The 22,691-nt window shown below is 44.7% G+C and overlaps 1 protein-coding gene across 2 annotated transcripts in view; it reads right to left on the bottom strand.

Annotated features, from left to right (window-relative positions):
• Positions 1 to 22,691, bottom strand: part of SMCHD1 (structural maintenance of chromosomes flexible hinge domain containing 1) — a 719,028-nt gene that overhangs the window by 164,867 nt on the left and 531,470 nt on the right. For both annotated transcript variants that reach the window (XM_033933958.1, XM_033933959.1), the window contains 2 exons: positions 17,621 to 17,702; positions 12,100 to 12,231 (listed from right to left, as the gene is read on the bottom strand). In XM_033933958.1, coding sequence (XP_033789849.1) covers positions 12,100 to 12,231; positions 17,621 to 17,702 — 214 coding nt within the window. The remainder of the gene's footprint in view (positions 1 to 12,099; positions 12,232 to 17,620; positions 17,703 to 22,691) is intronic.

Below are 22,691 nucleotides of genomic sequence, written 5' to 3'. Positions count from 1 at the left end.
AAAAGTGGTTACACAGTTATTATGGGAGACTTCAACTACCCTGAGATAGACTGGAAACTTGGAAGCTCAAGATGCGCTAGAGAGACAGAATTTCTGGAGGCTACACAAGATTGTTTCATGAAGCAGCTTGTTAGAGAACCGACGAGAGGAAATGCCACTCTGGATCTAATCCTAAATGGGTTAATGGGCCCTGCAAAGGAAGTGGAAGTAGTGGGACCGTTGGGAAACAGCGATCATAATATGATCAAGTTCAAAGTTGAAGTAGGAATACCGAAAGGAAAGAGAACCATAGCAACAACTTTCAACTTCAGGAAAGGAAACTATGAAGCAATGAGAGAAATGGTAAGGAAGAAACTTAGGAACACTTCCAAGAAATGGCAAACGGTAGAACATGCCTGGCTTTTTTTCAAGGACACGGTGAGCGAGGCGCAAAATTTGTACATACCCAGATTCAGAAAGGGGAGCAAAAAGAGTCAAACAAAAGACCCGGTATGGCTGACTAAAATAGTGAAGGAAGCGATAGGCAATAAGAAAAATTCAATCAGGAAATGGAAAAAGGACAAAACTGAGGGGAACTGGAAGGAGCACAGGAAGTATCAAAAAGAATGTCACCGAGTGGTTCGAAAAGCCAAAAGAGAGTATGAAGAGAGGCTAGCCAGGGAGGCACTAAATTTCAAACCGTTCTTCAGATATGTTAAAGGGAAACAGCCAGCTAGGGAGGAGGTGGGACCGCTGGATGATGGAGACAGGAAGGGGGTAGTGAAGGAGGAGAAAGAAGTCGCGGAAAGACTTAACATGTTCTTTTCGTCTGTATTTACGAACGAAGACACAACTAACATACCGGAACCTGAGCAATTCTTCAATGGAAATCAAGCAGAAAAATTAACATCCATGGAAGTGAGCCTTGAAGATGTGCGCAGGCAGATAGAAAAACTGACAAATCCCCGGATCCGGACAGAATCCATCCAAGGGTTCTGAAAGAATTAAAGGAGGAGATAGCGGAACTACTGCAGCAAGTTTGCAACCTATCCCTGAAAACAAGTGTGATACCAGAGGATTGGAAGATAGCCAACGTCACGCCCATCTTTAAAAAGGGATCAAGAGGTGACCCGGGAAACTACAGACCGGTGAGTCTGACCTTGGTTCCGGGGAAAATGGCGGAAGCGCTGATAAAAGAAAACATCGATGAACATTTAGAAAGAAACGAACTTCTGATTCCAAGCCAACATGGTTTCTGCAGGGGGAGATCGTGCTTAACTAACTTATTTAACTTCTTCGAAGGAATCAACAAATGGATGGACAAAGGAGACCCCATAGACATCGTATACCTAGATTTCCAAAAAGCCTTTGACAAGGTGCCTCACGAGCGTCTACTCCGGAAACTGAAGAACCATGGGGTGGACGGAGATGTACATAGATGGATCAGAAACTGGTTGGCGGGTAGGAAACAAAGGGTAGGGGTGAAGGGCCACTACTCGGACTGGAAGAGGGTCACAAGTGGTGTTCCGCAGGGCTCGGTGCTCGGGCCACTACTATTTAATATATTCATAAATGATCTAGAAATAGGGACGACGTGTGAGATAATAAAATTTGCAGACGACACCAAACTATTTAGTGGAGCTCGGACTAAAGAGGACTGCGAAGAATTGCAAAGGGACCTGAACAAACTGGGGGAATGGGCGACGAGATGGAAGTTGAAGTTCAACGTTGAGAAATGTAAAGTACTGCATGTGGGAAGCAGAAACCTTAGGTACAACTATACGATGGGAGGGATGTTATTGAATGAGAGTACCCAGGAAAGGGACTTAGGGGTAATGGTGGACATGACAATGAAGCCGACGGCACAGTGCGCAGCGGCCGCTAAGAAAGCAAATAGAATGCTAGATATAATCAAGAAGGGTATCACAACCAGGACGAAAGAAGTTATCCTGCCGTTGTATCGGGCGATGGTGCGCCCGCATCTGGAATACTGCGTCCAATATTGGTCGCCGTACCTTAAGAAGGATATGGTGATACTCGAGAGGGTTCAGAGGAGAGCGACACGTCTGATAAAAGGGATGGAAAACCTTCCATATGCTGAGAGATTGGAGAAACTGAGTCTCTTTTCCCTGGAGAAGAGGAGACTTAGAGGGGATATGATAGAGACTTATAAGATCATGAAGGGCATAGAGAGTAGAGAAGGAAAGGTTCTTCAAACTGTCAAATAATAAAAGAACAAGAGGGCATCTGGAAAAGTTGAAAGGGGACAGATTCAAAACAAATGCTAGGAAGTTCTTCTTTACCCAACGTGTGGTGGACACCTGGAATGCGCTTCCAGAGAATGTAATAGGGCAGAGTACGGTACTGGGATTTAAGAAAGGATTGGACAGTTTCCTGCTGGAAAAGAGGATAGAAGGGTATAAATAGAGGATTTCTGTACAGGTCCTGAACCTGTTGGGCCACCGCGTGAGCGGACTGCTGGGCATGATGGACCTCAGGTCTGACCCAGCAGAGGCATTGCTTATGTTCTTATGTTACCAAACTTGTCCATAGTATGACCTTATTGACCTGGCGGGACTGAGGTGTAAACCTTGGACAGGGCAGATTTTTTTCAATGTGGATTCCACCACCAAAGACTGATGAGACAGTTAAGGTTTGTAAAAGAGAGTCCAACATCCTAGGAGCGACAGGAACTGAGAGATGAGATTCCCAGTTTTTATGCAGGGTGTCTTTCAGGATTCCATGCAAAGGAAGTTTGATAAACTCCTTAGGTGGAGGTTTATAGTCCATAGTTTCCACAAACTCAGCACTATACTTGGAATCTGCCTCAAGTTTGATGGAGAGATCTTTCCCCAACTGTCTAATGAAGCGAGTAAAGGAAATTGTCTCCATAGGAGATAACTTTCTAGTAGGAGACCTGGGTAGAGATTGTGGCTCAGGAGAGTCATAGGCTTCTGTTGATGAAGGAGAGGCATCAATATTAGAGTCAATTTGAAGATCAGAGTCAATAGCTAGTGATGGTGATCAATGTTACCGCTTTGCACAGGGTTGATCCGCTGGGGAAGACGATGCAGTGTTTCTGTGTGTTTCTGGATGTTTAGACTTGCAGGAGCACTTGCTAGTGTGAGAATATTGAGGACAAGAAGAATGATGCTTCGACGAAGTAGAACAGTATCTGGATGCCCGATGCCTGGAAGCATGACTGTCTGATGACCTGTGTTGAGAGTCATGATGATGCATCAATGAAGTAGTGGTGGTACCGGCATCTCTTGTGTGCTCAGGCTAGGCCAGTACCGGCGGAGTCGGTGTTGGGGTAATAAAGCAAAACATATCCCCATACTCCGCACACAAGAGAGCATCAAGCTTCTTTTGAAAAGTGAGCACCGGTACCTGTTTCTTTGTTGCCGGTACCAAAGGTGCTGCGACTCATTCTGGAAGATGACTCAAATGACAATGCACCGCTCGATTTTGAAACGAGTTGCATTAAGGGTCATTGTTTGGCCAGCATAATTGAAATCAATGCCTTATTGGCCTGTGACCCTGACCGGGATGCTGGTGGCTTTTTAGTTGGCATACCAGAAGGTGCAATAGTCTGTGACACTGGAGTCAATGCAGGTACATCAGATGACGTCAGTGTCTTTGATGACGGAGGCTTGGATGTCGATGCATGCGATGCTTCAGCTTCCTCCATGCTGACACCGAACAACTTTTGCTGTTATAGAATGCAGCTTTTAATGGAGTGTTTCTTAAGTGCGCAGCAACGCGGACAGGACTCAATGCAATGTTCCGGGCCAAGGCACTAATTATGAGAACTGGTGATTGAAATTGAGCATTGGCACCTGCTGCACTTTTTAAACCCTGTTAATGAGCGGGACATTGACAAAAAAAATGCCTCAACCAAGTTGAATTCAATGGCTGAGGAAAGAAAAGGGCCTCAGCGGGCAAAGCCCGTGAGGTAAGAAAAACAGCGAGAATAAAAAAAAATTCTCAACTGTGTTATTTATTATTTTAAAAACACGTAGAACAAATATGCAGAAAGAATATGTAAGTAAAATGCATAGAAAAAAACATGTGAGTTGGAAGGCAAAGGCAAAAATTGAACAACGTTCAAAAGACAAGACTCCACGGAAAATTAAGAACTCAGGAGCAGCGTGCCTATGTCAGGTGGGAAGGTACTCACGCATGGTATGGTCAGTTGCAAACTTTCTAAAGTTCTTAAAGTATACATACACTTTAGCAGCTGTCTGTACCGGGACTCCGTGGATAACATCACCCATATGTGAGAATATGCTGCCTGCTTGTCCTGAGATAATATATGTACCTAGGGCAGTGGTGGATTTAGTGACCTTCCCAGGGTCACAAGGAGCAGCGCGGGGTTTGAACCCACAACCTCAGGGTGTCGAGGCTGTAGCTCTAACCACTGCACCAAGGGACTTGGTGTGTGATAGTATATGATGATCTAAAGGTGACTAAACAGGTTGAAAAGGTAACAGCAAAAGCTAGAAGGATGCTAGCATACACAGGAAGAGGTATGGCCAGTAGGAAAAAGGAGGTATTGATGCCTCTGTATAAGACTCTGGTGAGATCTCATTTAGAATATTGTGTACAATTCTGGAGATCACACCTTCAAAAAGACATAAACAGGATGGAGTTGGTCCAGAGGAAGACTACTAAAATGGTTAGCGGTCTTTATCATAAAATGTATGGAGATAGTCTTAAAGATCTTAATATATATACTTTGAAGGAAAGGCGGGAGAGGGGAGATATGATAGAGACATTTAAATATCTATGTGGTGCATGAGGCAAATCTTTCCTTTGAAAAGAAGCTCTGGAATGAGAGGGCATACGATGAAGTTAAGAGGTGTTAGACTCAGGAGTAATCTAAAAAAATACTTTTTTACAGAAAGGGTGGTAGATGTGTGGAATAGTCTCCTGGTAGAGGTAATAGAGACTAAGACTGTGTCTGAGTTCAAGAACGCGTGGGACAAGCACGTTGAGATCTCTTAGGCAGAGAAGATAATGCATGCTGTGGATGGGCAGACTGGATGGGCCATTTGGCTTTTATCTGTCTTCATGTTTCTACGATGCTAAGCTATTTAATGACTCTTACACACAATGCCTTCTTTTCTCATCAACCTTATTATTTGCATAATTTGACAATTCCATATACGCCTGCAAGAACTTTGAGATTGATACAGGACAATAGATTAGTCCTCCCTTTACCAAACAGAGCTAGATGGGAATCAACTAGAACTAAAGCTTTTTATTTTATGGTCCCTCAATTGTGGAATCATCTTCCGTGAGAATTGAGACTAGCGGTGAATGTTAAAGCATTTAAAACAAAGTGGAAAACCTTTTATTTCCATGAAGCTTTCAGAAAATTGTCAACATATTCAGATAAAGTGCACATATATTAGTTAAATTGGTTTCTCTAATTAGATCTCTGAGATACAGAATTGATACAAGGATCTTTTAAATTAAATGTATTAAGTTGTAGGTGTGAATGAGGGAGTGTATGTTGTTTTCTCTTTTTAGAGTTGTCCTGTTACATATGGAGTTCCTTGGAGCTGTCGTAAGAAGCGGTATAACAAGTTTTAATAAAACATCTTTTATTGTTACCGTATTTTCACGCATATAACGCGCGCGTTATACGCGTTTTTACCTACCGCGCATACCCCTCGCGCGTTATATGCGTGAGCGCGGTATACAAAAGTTTTTAAACATAGTTCCCACCCCGCCCGACGCCCGATTCACCCCCCCAGCAGGACCGCTCGCACCCCCACCCCGAACGACCGCTCGCACGCGCTCCCACCCGCACCCGCATCCACGATCGGAGCAAGAGGGAGCCCAAGCCCTCTTGCCCGGCCGACTCCCCGACGTCCGATACATCCCCCCCGGCAGGACCACTCGCACCCCCACCCCGAAGGACCGCCGACTTCCCGACAATATCGGGCCAGAAGGGAGCCCAAACCCTCCTGGCCACGGCGACCCCCTAACCCCACCCCGCACTACATTACGGGCAGGAGAGATCCCAGGCCCTCCTGCCCTCGACGCAAACACCCCTCCCCCCAACGACCGCCCCCCCCACGAACCTCCGACCGCCCCCCCAGCCGACCCGCGACCCCCCTGGCCGACCCCCACGACCCCCCACCCCCCTTCCCCGTACCTTTGGTAGTTGGCCGGACAGACGGGAGCCAAACCCGCCTGTCCGGCAGGCAGCCAACGAAGGAATGAGGCCGGATTGGCCCATCCGTCCTAAAGCTCCGCCTACTGGTGGGGCCTAAGGCGCGTGGGCCAATCAGAATAGGCCCTGGAGCCTTAGGTCCCACCTGGGGGTGCGGCCTGAGGCACATGGGCCCAACCCGACCATGTGGGCCCATGTGGGCCGGATTGGCCCCATTCCTTCGTTGGCTGCCTGCCGGACAGGCGGGTTTGGCTCCCGTCTGTCCGGCCAACTACCAAAGGTACGGGGCAGGGGGGTGGGGGGGTCGTGGGGGTCGGCCAGGGGGGTCGCGGGTCGGCTGGGGGGGCGGTCGGAGGTTCTTGGGGGGGGCGGTCGTTGGGGGGGGAGGGGGGTTTGCGTCGAGGGCAGGAGGGCCTGGGATCCCTCCTGCCCGTAATGTAGTGCGGGGTGGGGTTAGGGGGTCGCCGTGGCCAGGAGGGTTTGGGCTCCCTTCTGGCCCGATATTGTCGGGGAGTCGGCGGTCCTTCGGGGTGGAGGTGCGAGTGGTCCTGCCAGGGGGGGGTGGATGTATCGGACGTCGGGGGGGGGCATCAGGCTTTCAGGATGGGGACAGACCTTCAAGGGGGGACAGACCTTCAAGGGGGACAGGCAGACCTTCAAGGGGGACAGGCAGACCTTCAAGGGGGGACAGGCAGACCTTCAAGGGGGGACAGACCTTCAAGGGGGGACAGGACTTCAAGGGGGACAGGCAGACCTTCAAGGGGGGACAGGACTTCAAGGGGGACAGGCAGACCGAAGGGAGTGAAAAAGCTATAAAATAAACCCACTAGCGTGTCAATGTGTTGAGAGGAAGAGGTGGTCTGGGAAATTCTGCTGAGAAAACTCCGGGTCCATTTCCACCCCCCAGTTACCCTAGTCCACTCCACTCAACTGGTTCACATACTGAGTGGGTCTTTGGGTGTTGTTCCTGGGATCTCTTTCAGTGGTTTGTCAGTATCTCCTTGTGGTCCAAGGAAGGAAACTTTGTTAACCTTAGCATTGACCTTCAGAATATATTTGTAACAGCGCTGCTTGTGTGGCATTACCGTAGGCTATGTAGTGATGGAAAGAAAAAACAGACCTTTGCACATTTTTGCACTAGGTATATGGTATAGGTATATAGGTTTAGGTATTCCTGCACAGCTAAGTCCTTGTGAAGTTACGGTACCTTGTTCTTTCTGTATTTGACATCTAGCAAGGTCTCTGTTTGGAAGGAATGATTTAAGTTATGGTAAAAGCAGATAGCATTGCTGGTTTTAAAAAGGTTTGGACAAATTCCTGGAGGAAAAGTCCATAGTCTGTTATTAAGACATGGGGGAAGCGTCTGCTTGCCCTGGATCGGTAGCATGGAATGTTGTTATTCTTTGGGTTTTGACCAGGTATTTAGTGACCTGGATTGGCTACCATGAGAATGGGCTACTGGGAATGATGGACCATTGGACTGACCCAGTTAGGCTATTCTTATGTTATGTTCTCATCTGTAGGGGCCTTTGTTTTCACTTCTTATTTTAATGTATTTTTTCTGGAAACTTATCAGTGTTTTTTATAATGGGAACAAAAATGGAAGAGAATTACCGTAATGTGTGTGGAATGGGGGGGGGGGGGTGTTTAACTACCATAATTTCTTCAGCTAAATACCGGTAATTCAATCCACCTCAACCAGACATAGGAGAACTCACGCACCATTCACACACCCTCCAACCAAACACGTGAAAAGAAAAAAACTGTTCATTCTTATAAACAACCTTATAACTTTTAATCTAGAGTTAGTATGAATTCAGCAACAAGAACAGAAATCACATGTTCATTCTTATAAACTATAACATTAACCGGTAGATCAAATGAAGTATCGAGGACAAAATAATCTAAATACAGTTACCGTAGTTAAGGTAAAGTTGTACAGTAAATAAACAAAGTTTACAGGTTTATTCAGTCATCATCACAGTCATCTGAATCCTTGAATCCATCAAAATCTGAATTGTCATCATCATCATCATTAAATAAAGTGAGCACAGCCTGCAGACGATCCTCGTTTATTTCTGAAGTGATATCGTCATCGTCGTCGTCATCATCACTGATATCCGTGTTGTTGCCTCCTTGTGCTGCACTGGTAGTAGCCGTAGTGTCATTGGTTTTATAAACAATGCCCGCTTTTTTAAATCCGTTTACAATAGTATTTGGGGTTATTTTGTCCCATGCTGAAGCCACCCACTTGCAGACTTCTGTGAAAGTTGCCCGCTTCAGCCGCCCCGCGGGTGTGTACTCATGCATGCCGCTCTGCATCCACTGCTCCCACTCCTTTCTAACAAAAGTCTTGAATGGATGATTCACTGCGATGTCAAGTGGCTGCAGCTTACATGTCAGGCCTCCAGGTATCACAGCGATGTGGGCACGAGTAGAATTAATGTAGGCCTGAACATTTTTTTCTTTGTGGGCAGCCATGGCATCAAAAATTAACAAGGATTTTTTTGCAAAGAATCCACCCTGTCTTGCCCTAAAGCATTTATCTATCCACAATCTCATTACGTCGCAGTCCATCCATCCCTTCTTGTTGCAGTGCACAACCACACTGGTGGGCAGCTTTTCACGGGGCATAGTGACCCTTTTGAAAATGAGCATGGGCTTTAACTTAACCCCGCTAGCTGAGCAACCAAGAACTACTGTAAAACACGTTCTTTCATGCCCAGTTGTGGTGATGGCAACAGATTTAGTACCTGTGGGGGCTACGGTTCTTGTCGGTGGAATGTCGAATGCCATTGGAATTTCATCCATGTTGATGACGTCCTTTGCAGTGATGCCAAGTTCAGATATTTCTTTGGCAACAAAGTCACGGAAATCAATCAATTTTTGCTGCCAGTCATCCGGAAGTCGCTGGCCAACAGTTGTTCTCATTCTAACTGATAGTCCGTTCCTTTTCATAAATTTTGAGATCCATGTGAAGCCAGCTTTGAAGTTGGGTATTCCTCTTCCATTGGCAAGTAGTTTTGCCTTCATCTGAATCGCAACAGTAGAGACTGATTCATTTTGCTCCCTTCTCTCCAGAATCCACTGCTTCAAGTCATCCTCCAGCTGAGGCCATTTTGGTTTGGCCCCACGACGTGCCCGTTTTCGCGGATTGCATTTCTCCAGTTCCTTCTTATCTTTTCTCCATTCACGCACCGATGTTTCTCCAACATTGAACTCTCTCGCTGCGGCCCGGTTGCCTATTTCATCAGCTTTCGCAACAACTTTAAGCTTAAAGTCCGCTGTATATGACTTTCGTCTCATTCCTTCCATTATGGCGGTAAATTTAAATTTAATTGATAAACTCTACTACCGGGTAGATAAATGCAGAATACCAATCTGAAGAGATCAAATTACTGAAATGTGGGCTCTACATGAAGCATTAATCTTTTATAGGCTTACCCAAAGGCTGAGATGCTGTTGTAAAGGCAAAATGGTATTTACTGGGCAAATTACAAAGCCAGATAGAGGGGAGACAAAGCCACATGGTCAAAAGCACACCGTGACAAAGGCCCGCCTTGGTGACAGATCAAAAGCGCGCCCAGACAACCCGGCGCAGAAAACTGAGCAGCAAGCATGCTCAGACCATCTTCTTTGTCTGTAGATGGTCTGCGCATGCTTACAGAGCGGCAAGCAGGGCAGGGCTGGAAACGAGCAGGCGGGACCAGAGGAGACTCGGAGCAGGGCTGGAAACGAGCAGTCGGGACCAGAGGAGACTCGGAGCAGGGCTGGAAACGAGCAAGTGGGACCAGAGGAGACTCGGGGCAGGGCTGGAAACAAGCAGGCGGGACCAGAGGAGACTCGGGGCAGGGCTGGAAACAAGCAGGCGGGACCAGAGGAGACTCGGAGCAGGGCTGGAAACGAGCAAGTGGGACCAGAGGAGACTCGGGGCAGGGCTGGAAACAAGCAGGCGGGACCAGAGGAGACTCGGGGCAGGGCTGGAAACAAGCAGGCGGGACCAGAGGAGACTCGGGGCAGGGCTGGAAACAAGCAGGCGGGACCAGAGGAGACTCGGGGCAGGGCTGGAAACAAGCAGGCGGGACCAGAGGAGACTCGGGGCAGGGCTGGAAACAAGCAGGCGGGACCAGAGGAGACTCGGAGCAGGGCTGGAAACGAGCAAGCGGGACCAGAGGAGACTCGGGGCAGGGCTGGAAACAAGCAGGCGGGACCAGAGGAGACTCGGGGCAGGGCTGGAAACAAGCAGGCGGGACCAGAGGAGACTCGGAGCAGGGCTGGAAACGAGCAAGTGGGACCAGAGGAGACTCGGGGCAGGGCTGGAAACAAGCAGGCGGGACCAGAGGAGACTCGGAGCAGGGCTGGAAACGAGCAGTCGGGACCAGAGGAGACTCGGAGCAGGGCTGGAAACGAGCAAGTGGGACCAGAGGAGACTCGGGGCAGGGCTGGAAACAAGCAGGCGGGACCAGAGGAGACTCAGAGCAGGGCTGGAAACGAGCAGGCGGGACCAGAGGAGACTCGGAGCAGGGCTGGAAACAAGCAGGCGGGACCAGAGGAGACTCGGAGCAGGGCTGGAAACGAGCAGTCGGGACCAGAGGAGACTCGGGGCAGGGCTGGAAACGAGCAGGCGGGACCAGAGGAGATTCGGGGCGGGCGAAAGGAGAGTCGTGGTGGCCAGAGGAGAGTCGGGGCGGGCGAAAGGAGAGTCGGGGTGGCCAGAGGAGAGTCGGGGCGGGCAAAAGGAGAGTCGGGGTGGCCAGAGGAGAGTCGGGGCGGGCGAAAGGAGAGTCGGGGTGGCCAGAGGAGAGTTGGGCGGCGATGGGGGAGTCGGGGCGGCATGCGCAGTATACGTGTGTGCGCGGTATATAAAAGTTTCTGTACATGAAGTTGTGTTTTTCGCGCGCTATACCCGTGTGCGCGTTTTACACGGGTGCGCGTTATCTATGTGAAAATACGGTAATCTATGTAATACTATTAATTTGTTTTATAAGTAAAACAAAACTTGGGTTGCCTGATTATGTCATATATAAAGACAAGGAGCTGTATCCATATGCAAACAATTTTGATTTAATTTAGAAGACACTATTTTTATACTGGTAGCTCAAGGAGAGTCACACATTCACATATAGCAGATATCTCACTGTCTCTAGAGCAGGGGTATCAAAGTCCCTCCTCGAGGGCCGCAATCCAGATGGGTTTTCAGGATTTCCTCAATGAATATGCATGAGATCTATTTGCAAACACTGCTTTCATTGTATGCTAATAGATCTCATGCATATTCATTGGGGAAATCCTGAAAACCCAACTGGATTGCGGCCCTCGAGGAGGGACTTTGACACCCCTTCTCTAGAGGGTATAGAATCTAAGAACTCTATTTATTAAGCATTTTCCCAACAGATACACTGTAGCCAAGAATCTTTAGTTTGCTTTGTACCTGAGGCAATGGAGGGAAAAGGGACTTGCCCAAAGTTTCACATAGAATCAGGGGATTTGTACTCTGGATTTCCTAGTTCTTGGTCTGCTACATTAACCAGCAAAGTCATCCCTCAATATGTCAGATGTTACTGCTGATGTGCAATCTTATCTACTTTTCCCCCTCAGGCTGCCTCACATAACTGAACCCTTTGAGGATTTTGTTGCTTGTTTATCAAAGCAGGGGTTTATTAACATTTCCTGTTATGTACACACTTGGGAGCTATAATAATAATCCTGTGGGACACAAACAAAATTATAACAAGAAAGCTGCAAAAACTGCAGGGATAAGCATAGTGAAAACTGATAATGTTGGAAAACACATAGAAGGGCTAATAGCTGCATTATGCATAAAGGAAGCATAATCCATGTGGACTGTTTAAGTTATCTTTTTCTTTAAATTAACAAATACCTTATATGTACCAACACTGCTTATCACTATAGTATAAGCTCATCAAAAGCATTACCACAATCCTGAAGCATAAATTCTCAACCAGAGTCCGGGAGGCAATGTTTTGAACGTTGGAAACTGCTGGAGTAGCTGGTTGAGGATCTGGAATCATCTTTAATGGCTTACTTGGTACAACATTAATTACAATCTTTAAAAAAGTTAAGAAAAATAGGGTTAACCAATATATTGTTCATCAACAATAATAAATAGTACATACAACAAATTAAAATTTTAATTTGTGGAGGCCTCTACATATATAGATGTTACTATGGATTCTTGTCCTGTGAAGCTGATAAAAAAGCTACAGATACAACTGATAGTAAAGGTAAAGGGGTCATGGAAGTGATATACCACCTTTATGTGGTATATCTAAAGCAGTTTACATATATTATATGCAGGTACTTTCTCTGTTAGTGGGCTCACAATCTAAGTTTTATATCAGAGGCATTAGAGGGTTAAGTGACTTGCCGAGAGTCACAAGGAGCTGCAGTGGGCATCAAACCTAGTTTCCCAGGTTCTCATCTCACTGCACTAACCATTAGGCTACTCCTCCATTACACTGTTAGAATATTCCACTACTAAATTTATCTTTACAGGAAGGAATATTTCCTGAAATTATGGGTAACATCATCTTGCCACCCCCCCTTGCTAAAAGGGGATAATATGAATGTATTAAACATTATAAAAATAATCAACCATGACATTTTTCTAAACTTAATGAGATAGATATAGAAGAATGAGACTTGCAGTGGTTGTAATTTACAGATTAGGTCTCTCCAGGTGCTTAAGCAATATGAACTGTCGTATGCAACAGAGTTCTTCCCTTTCACCTATTTTAATTTATATGTAAGATGGATCATATATTGCATCAAATGAATATTAAGGATTTTTTTTCAGCAGATGTTATTTCTAGTATATATACATTTTATTAAAATTGCCTAATTAATGATGTATGCCTTAGGATATGTAATGGATGACAGAGAATACATTACAGATTAATCCAGAAAAAACATTACCAGACGTATACAGCACTGTACAGAGTCATGGAGACAGTCCCTGCTTGAGTAAGTATTAATTGCTTCAGGTCTGACTATAGAATCTCATGTTAGCAATTTTATAAAGAAAGCCTTTTTTAAAATGAAATTGATAAGTCAACTGAAATACTTTCTGGATACTCAGTATTAACAGACAATTGTCCAAGTAATGATACTTTTGTTGTTAGATTACTATATTATTATTTTATTAGGGCTTCTTAATAAACAATTTAGAAGGTTATAGGTTGTGCAAAATGTGGTTGCCAAACTAATACTAGGAGGTTGGCAATATTACCATGCCACCTTATTTTTGTGTTGACTATTCTGGCTGGCATTGAAAGCCAGAATAGAATTTAAGATACTAACTTTTGTTTTTAACATTTTATACGGCCTAAGCCTAGGTTACTTTAAATATTTTGTGGCTGTATATGTTTCATCTAGACAACTTCAAATCATTCAAGAATTGCAACTGGTCAGACCTATGAAACATATCTGTTATCTGCTTTCACTGTATAACAGAATATTAACTGGCAAAGGTCCAAACTTATGGAACTGTCAACTGAAATGAGAAAGATTACAGACCATCTGAAGTGTCAATGCTATTTGAAAGTCTGGTTATTCTAGAAATATTTGGTGGCTATTTAACTTGGCTATGTCTCTGTGTCATATTGTGATGAATTATCGCCTTTGCTGTGAAGTTTTGTTTAATTTTAATTGTCAGATTCCTATGATATATTTGAATTTGGATTTGTTGTTTTTTTGATAGGATCAAATAAAATTTTTACCTCATAGATTATATACAAAGAGGAATGGAAGGTAGCCTAGTGGTTAGTGCAGTGGCCTGAGAATGTGGGGCACTGGATTCAATTCCCACTGCACAGGTTGTATAAGCTTCTGAACTAGGGAAAGTAGTTAAGAGTCCCAATTTTAGCCAGTAGGGAACGTGTGTTTGCTTTCCACATTACTCTAAAACATTAGTAGGTAACTGTATTACTTATGATTCAGCCTAACACTTAGACTGTCTCGTACCTAGATCAAGCTTCGCTTAACATTCTTACTCATTCTTAAGTAATCTGTTGCTTAGACTACAGCATCACCCTATTTAAGGGAATTACAAAAAAGGAAATTTGACACCTTCAGACACCGCTGTTAAAATTATCTTTAATGCAAAAAAATTAGACCATGTAACGCCTCTGATGGTCAAAGCACATTGGTTGCCCATCCCCCATCATATCACCTATAAAATACTGCTCTTAACTTTCATAACTATACAAACAGGGCAGCCTGAATTAATTACTAGACTTCTAATACCCCTCACTTCTCAACATACTCTCTGGTCATCTATTCATAATCCGCTAACAATTCCATCACTAAAAATTATCAATACTATGTGAGAGGGAGAACAAGAGGGCACTCTCTAAAACTGAAAGGGGATAGATTCCGTACAAACGTAAGGAAAGTCTTCTTCACCTAGAGAGTGGTGGAAAACTGGAACACTCTTCCGGAGTCTGTTATAGGGGAAAACACCCTCCAGGGTTTCAAGACAAAGGGGTCCTTTTACAAAGGCGCGGTAGCGGTTTAATGCACGGAATACCGCACGTTAAACCGCCTACTGCACTAGTACCTAACGCCTCCATTGATGAGGTGTTAGGATTTTAGGCTGCTGCGGGGGTTAGCGCATGATGAAATGTCTGACGCACTAACCCCCGTAGCGCGCCTTGATAAAAGGAGCCCAAAGTTGGAGAAGTTCCTGCTAAACTGGAACATACGCAGGTGAGGCTGGACTCATTTAGAGCACTGGTCTTTGAACTGAGAATGAAAGGATGAATGCGGATATGTTAGGGCACAGCAAAGTATTTAAATTGGTGTGGGAGCTGTTGACATTCTTTGTTAATTCAACATAATTGTCTTTATTTAATTTACTGTTTATTTTTATATATATCCAGGATGGGGTGGGTAGGTGAGAGGTTATCCTTTTGATTTATTTATTGATTGAATTATTGGAAGAAAGGGGTGAGATATTTTTCTTCTGTATTGTTATTGATGGAATTTAAGTGCTTATTTTGTTTATTAAAGTTTGTAAAATTCATGGCACTTTGTATTAGTTTTGAAAATTAATAAAGAATAAAAAAAAAAAACCCAAAACCTGGAACGTACGCAGGTGAGGCTGGACTCATTTAGAGCACTGGTCTTTGACCTGAGGGCCGCCACGTGAGCGGACTGCTGGGCAGGATGGACCACTGGTCTGACCCAGCAGTGGCAATTCTTATGTTCTCTATTACTGCCCCCATGCTCTGGAATTCAACGCCGGCTTACTTACGAGAGATTTACACGTTAGATAATTTCAAGACCAGCTTAAAAACAAAAGGGTACTCAAGGAACTAAGGAATGAAATAGCTGAGCCACTTCGACAAATATGCAACCTATCCTTGAAAACAGGAGAGATTCCGGAAGACTGGAAAATAGCAAATGTCACGCCCATCTTCAAGAAAGGCTCAAGGGGAGACCCAGGAAACTACAGGCCGGTGAGCTTGACATTGGTCCCGGGAAAGATGATGGAAGCGCTGATTAAGGACAGCATCTGGGAACGCATCGAAAACACTGGGCAGCTAAAGCCGAGCCAGCATGGCTTCTGCAAGGGCAGGTCATGCCTCACAAACTTATTATACTTCTTTGAGGGGGTAAACAGCCAGGTGGATAAAGGGGAATCTATAGACATCATTTACCTTGACTTCCAAAAAGCCTTCGACAAGGTACCACACGAAAGACTGCTAAAGAAGCTATGGAACCACGGGGTGCAAGGGGAGGTCCACAGATGGATCAAAAACTGGCTGGTGGACAGGAAACAGAGGGTTGGAGTAAAGGGCCATTACTCAGACTGGCAATGGGTCACGAGCGAAGTTCCGCAGGGATCGGTGCTGGGACCGCTCCTGTACAATATATTTATTAACGACCTGGAGGCAGGAACAAAATGTGAGGTTATTAAATTTGCGGATGACACCAAACTATATAGCAGGGTTGAAAACACGGAGGACTGCAAAGATCTCCAAAAAGACCTGACAGCGCTGGAAAGTGGCAAATGAGCTTCAACATAGGGAAATGCAAGGTCATGCATGTAGGGAAAAAGAACCCGATGTTTACTTACAAAATGGGGGGATCACCGCTAGGGGTGAGTAACCTTGAAAGAGACCTGGGAGTGATGGTAGACACATCATTGAAGGCGTCAGCGCAGTGCGCCACAGCCTCAAGGAAGGCAAACAAAATGTTAAGAAGGGTATCACGTCCAGGACAAAGGAAGTCATCCTGCCACTGTATCGTGCAATGGTGCGCCCGCACCTGGAGTACTGCGTCCAGTACTGGTCGCCGTACCTCAAGAAGGACATGGCGGTACTTGAGAGAGTCCAGAGAAGAGCAACTAAGCTAATAAAGGGTATGGAGGACCTCTCATATACTGACAGACTGAAGAAGCTGGGGCTTTTCTTCCTGGAAAAGCGGAGACTTAGAGGGGACATGATAGAAACCTTCAAGATCATGAAGGGCATAGAAAGAGTAGACAGGGACAGATTTTTTAAATTATGGGGAACCACAAGTACAAGGGGATACTCAGAGAAATTGAAAGGGGGAAGGTTTAGAACAAACGCCAGGAAGTTCTTTTTCACCCAGAGGGTGGTGGATACATGGAACACGCTACCGGAGGATATGATAAGTAGGAGCACGCTACAGGGCTTCAAAGAAGGTTTGGATAGGTACCTGGAGGACAAAGGGATTGAGGGGTACAGATAGGAGTAGAGGTAAGTTATAGGGATAGGATTAGAGGATTAGAGGCAGTAGAAAAATTAGACAGGGGCACTGTTCAGGCAATTAGGCCTGATGGGCCGCCGCGGATGCGGACCGCTGGGCAAGATGGACCTCTGGTCTACCTCAGCGGAGGCAACTTCTTATGTTCTTATGTTCAGTATGACTGTCCTTTTAAGGTTACCTAATTGATCATTAATTTGCTATTAATTTTAATGTGTCTGTATTACCCTGTTTTTCCTTTTTATTGTTGTAAAGCCGCTTTGCAATTTTGAAAAGGCGGGATAAAAATTTTTTAATGAAACTTGCAATTTAAATAAATAGTCAAACCTCGGTTTGGGTTTGAGTGTTTTGCAAGATGAGCAAAACATTCTCACAAATCGTGCCTTGCAAACTGAGCGTTGACTCGATTTGCGAGCCTCCCCCACAATCCGGCATCACCCCCCCGGCGAACCGGCATCCCCCGCCCGCGCACACAAACACAACACCTGTTAGTTGCTTAATGTAGCTTGGTAAAAGGGTCCCTAAGAGAACTAATTTTAACTCCTCTTTTATAAAGGTTACCAAATATTGAAATGAACTTATATATATATATATATATATATATAAAATAAAAAAATTTTCCGACAGTCATTTGAAGATGTAAAAACTTATAGAAAGTATTTCCTTACTGTAGATGGCACACAAGAGTACAAATAAGAAACATACCTGTCGGCTGAAGAGCACAACTATTTTGTCAAATACAAACTGGATGCTGTACTTCCCTGCGTGATCAGGAATAATTTTATTTCTACATTTAGTAAGAAAAATAATGGTCAGGAAATCTAAACAAGAATAACACATTGATTCATTGTATAACAACCTTACATTAAAACCGTAACAATATAATTCACACTACCCCACCCCCCCCAAAAAAAAAAAAAGAGAAAAGTTTAAGGTACAGAAATGAATTGCGAGAGAAACTAAAGTTCTAGTGCTTTTTGAGTATCATTTACCTATCTGATTCCAAGATGACACATTGGGGGGAGGGTTTTGATCACTAAAATGAAAATAAAATCATTTTTCCTACCTTTGCTGACTGGTGATTTCATGAGTCTCTGGTGCGTTTCCTTCGGTCTGTGTATCCTTTCTTTCATTTCTTTCTTTCTGCACTCAGGCCCAAGAATTGTCCCTTTCTATTCCCTCCCTCTTTCCTTCCTATGTTCTTAATGCCCCCAGTGCCTCCTTCCCATTTCTTTAGTGCCCCCAGTGCCTCCTTCCCATGTCCTTAGTGCCCCTTCCTGTCTTTAGTGCCCCCAGTGCCTCCTTCTCATGTCCTTAGTGCCCCTTCCTGTCTTTAGTGCCCCCAGTGCCTCCTACCCATGTCCTTAGTGCCCCTTCCTGTCTTTAGTGCCCCCTGTGCCTCCTTCCCATGTCCTTAGTGCCCCTTCCTGTCTTTAGTGCCCCCAGTGCATCCTTCCCATGTCTTTAGTGCCCCCAGTGCATCCTTCCCATGTCCCTCTCACTGCCTTCCACACTTTGTCCCACCCCCACCCTCGAAGCCAGCCTGCCTGCCTGTCTACCTCTCTCCCTCCCTCCCTGGCCAAAGCCAGCCTGCTTGCCTGCCTACCACCTTTCCTCCCTGCCCCGCAAAAAAAAAAGCCTCTCTCCTTCCTTTCCCCTGCTCTTACCGCCCTGCCGCTGCAGCTAAAGCCGACAGGAAATCTTCTTTCCGACGTCAATTCTGACATCGGAGAGAACGTTCTGGGCCAGCGATTGGCATATAGGTTGAAGAGGAGAGCGGATAGTAATGTACCCTGGGACACTCCGTAGCAGAGGTTTTGATTCTGATGAGGAAGAATCCAGTAGTACTTTCTGAGACCTTTCGTTCAAGAAGGAGAACCATACCAGTGCGACATCATGGATTACGATCGAGTATAGAACAGATAGGAGGAGGATAGTATCGAAGGCTGCACTCAGGTCTAGTAGGAGCAGCAGTGTGTCTTTTCTCTGATCAATAATTTTCCAGCAGTCATCTATGATGTCTAGATGCACCGTTTCTGTGCTGTGGTGCTTCCTGAATCCTGATTGGAAGTTGGAGAGGGTGGTGTTTGTTTCCATGTAGTCTCGTAGTTGCGCGAGTACTATCTTTTCTAGTATTTTTTAAATAAATGGGAGATTTGAGACTGGTCTATAGCTGCTTGGATTGTCCGGGCCCATGGTGTTTTTTTAGGAGTGGTCTTATTACAGCGGATTTCCAGCTCTGTGGTGTTATGACTGATTGTAGGGACTCGTTAATTAGAGGTAAAATGGAGTTCAGGAAGTATTCGTTGGTAGCTAGAAGTGTAATGAATGGGCATGGGTCCAGGATTGAGGTTGTGGGATTTAAGGAGACTATTGTACTTTTTAGGTCGTCAATGGAAACTGGTTTGAAGTGTTGAGAGCTGTTGAGAGGTTGTTGTTTTGTATAGTTTTCAGGATGCTTGGCTTCTAAGTCTAAGGATTCTCGTATCTTTGATATCTTGTTGTGAAAGAAATTTGAGAGGAATTCACCATCTAAGTTTGATTTTTGGATGTGGTGTGATCCTTGGGAGGAGGTGAATAAATTTTTAGACAGTAAGAAGATGGCCTTTGATCTGTTTGGGATTTTGGATATTAGGATTGTGAAGTATGCCTTTTTGTATCGAGTGTCACTAGCTTGTATTATTTCAAGAGGCTTTTCAAGGTGGATTTGTCTTCGGCGCTGTGTTTTGCACAAGGTTTTTTCTGCTTTCCTGACTTTCCTTTTCTGTTCTCTCAGGCTTTCTGTGAACCAGGCTGATGAGAAGGATCTTGTGTTTGTTTTGATTTTTTTGACTCTTGCTAATTTCTCTTACAGTGACTTTATACCAGAATGCCATGCTTGTGCCTTTTCCTCTAGTGAGTTGGTCGTGGAGCTTGGGTGTAGGTCCATTTTGGAGATGCCAATGGAAAAGTCATGAAGGTTGACCAACTTTGGGTTGAGTGTGGTTGTTTTTAATGAAGCTGGTTTTTCTATGGGCCCTTTGGCCTTAACATGTAGGTTGAACGAGATTATGTGGTGGTCCAGGGGACTTGAATGTTTGTTAAATGTTTCTATCTCATCTCCCCACTCTCGTCTTTCCTCTGAAGTATACAGATTGAGATCTTTCTTTGTTCTCATACGCCTTATGATGAAGACCATGCACCATTTTAATAGCCTTCCTCTGGACCAACTCTATCCTTTTTATATCTTTTTGAAGGTGCAGCCTCCAGAATTGTATGCAATATTCTAAATGAGATCTCACCAGAGTCTTATGCAGGGGCATCAATACCTCCTTTTTCCTACTGGCCATACCCCTCCCTATGAACCCTAGTATCCTTCTAGCTTTCGCCGTCACCTTTTCAATCAGTTTGTCCATCTTAAGATCATCACATACAATCACACCCAAGTCCCACTCGTCTGTCGTGCACTTATGTTCTTCACCCCCTAAACTGTACTGTTCCTTTGGGTTCTTGCAGCCCAAATGTATGACCTTGCGTTTCTTAGCATTAAATTTTAGCTGTCAAATTTCAGACCATTCTTCAAGCTTCGCCAGATCTTTCTTTCTTCATGTTATTCACACCATCCAGGGTGTTTACTCTTTTGCAGATTTTGGTATCATCCGCAGTGAGGCAAATCTTACCCGACAGCCCTGCAGCTTCATCATTTATAAAAATGTTAAAAAGAACAGGCCCTAGAACAGAACCTTGAGACACACCACTGGTAACATCCCTCTTCCTCAAAGCGATCTCCATTGACCACTACCCTCTGTCACCATCCACTCAATCAGTTCTTGAACCAGTCCATCTTTTTGGGACCCATCCCGAGGGCACTCAGTTTATTTATTAGATGTTTGTGTGGAATCTAATAAATAAACTTTGCTAAAATAAATAAACTTTGCTAAAATCTAAATACACCACATCTAATGCACTCCCCTCTATCCAATTCTCTGGTCACCCAGTCAAAGAAATCGATCAGATTTGTCTGACAAGACCTACCTCTAGTGAATCCATGTTGCCTCCGGTCCTGTAATCCACAGGATTCCAGAAACTTCACCATTATCTGTTTTTAAAGTGTTTCCATTAATTTGCTTACCACAGAAGTCAGGTTTACCGGCCTGTAATTCCCTACTTCTTCCTTACTTCTACTTTTGTGGAGAGGGACCACATCTGCCCTTCTCCAGTCCTCTGGTACCACTCCCGACTCTAGAGACTCATTGAAAAGGTCAATCAGTGGAGCCACCAGAATTTCCCGAAGTTCTTTTAGCACCCTTGGATGTACACCATCTGGTCCCATCACTTTGTCTACTTTTATTTTAGCTAGCTCCTCACGAACACAACCCTCTGAAAATTGATCAGGGTCTATCACTCCTCCATCCTTATTCATGTTATTCTGTGGTTCCACTCCCGGCACTTCAGCGATGAACACAGAACAGAAATATTTGTTAAGCAATTCCTTTTCTTTATCAGCTTCTACATATTTCTCCCCTTCACCTTTGAGTCTCAGAATGCCACTTTTGCACTTCTTCCTCTCACTAATATATCTAAAAAATATATTGCCCCCACGTTTTATCATGTCACCTATTTTTTCTTCCATTTGCATCTTTGCTTTCCTGACTACACGCCCAGCCACTCTTAACTTTTCCAGATTTTTTTGCCTGTCTTCCTCTTTCTGTGATCTTTTGTAGTTTATGAAAGCGAACCTCTTATTCCCTACCTTCACAGCTACTACTTTTAAGAACCTAAGTGGCTTTCTTTTCTGTTTACTTTTACTTACTTGCATCACAAAAAGGTTTGTCACTCGTACAATTACTTCTTTCAGTTTTGCACACTGCACTCCTTCCAGATGTTCCCATCCAATTCTTAACGTAATCCCCCCATCCAAAATTAGTTTTTTTAAAAGTATAGAACCTGTTTTTGAATGAGCCCTCTCTATACCCATCTTAATATTAAATCATACCATGCAGTGATCACTGGATGCCAGATGATCACCCACTGTAACATCAGAAACACTTTCCCAGTTTGTAAGCACCAAGTCCAGTATGACCCCTTTCCAGGTGAGTTCTATTACCAACTGCTGGAACAATTCTCCTTGTAGAGAACCCATGATCCCCTACTTCTAGAAGACCCCGCAATAGGGATACCCCAATCAACATCTGGCATGTTAAAATCACCTATTAGTAAAACATCCCCTTTTTTAGATATATTCTGAATGTCTACTATTAAATCTCTGTCCACTTCTTCCGTCTATGAAGGAGGCCTGTATATCACAACAATGTAAATATATTCACCATTCCCTCTTTCCAAATTGATCCACAGTGCCTCTTCCTTGCCCTGCAGATCCTGAAATTGTGTGACTTTAATATGATCTTTAACATTGTGACAGGAATCTGGCTAGACCTATTAGAATCAAGGAGAAAGTCCCTGTAAGCCCCAGTAAAAACTCTGTGACCAGGTTTAGGAAACATCCTGATTAGTGTGAAAATCCTGTTCACAACTTTAGGAAGGAACCTGCTCCTTTAAGAGTGTCCAGAGCTCAGGCTGGTATTGAGAAGGCAGGGCCCTTTAAGAATTTGTCTAACCCTGCTAGGAGGGGGTGTGGCTTGTTGCCAAGGCTCCCATTTACTGAGCTTTCCTCGTCAGATAGAGAGGAGAGACAGCTGTGACAAGGAGCTGAGCAGAAGCTGGGAAGGAAGCCAGTCCTTCCAGCTGAACCATGGCCAGCACAAGGAAGTTTCCCTGAGAACTGGGAAATGGAGGA

This window comes from Geotrypetes seraphini, chromosome 2, assembly GCF_902459505.1.
Source record: "Geotrypetes seraphini chromosome 2, aGeoSer1.1, whole genome shotgun sequence".
In the NCBI taxonomy this organism is placed as follows: Eukaryota; Metazoa; Chordata; class Amphibia; order Gymnophiona; family Dermophiidae; genus Geotrypetes; species Geotrypetes seraphini.
The sequence above is the reverse complement of the archived record's forward strand: the minus strand, read 5'-3'. Positions and strand labels throughout refer to the sequence as shown.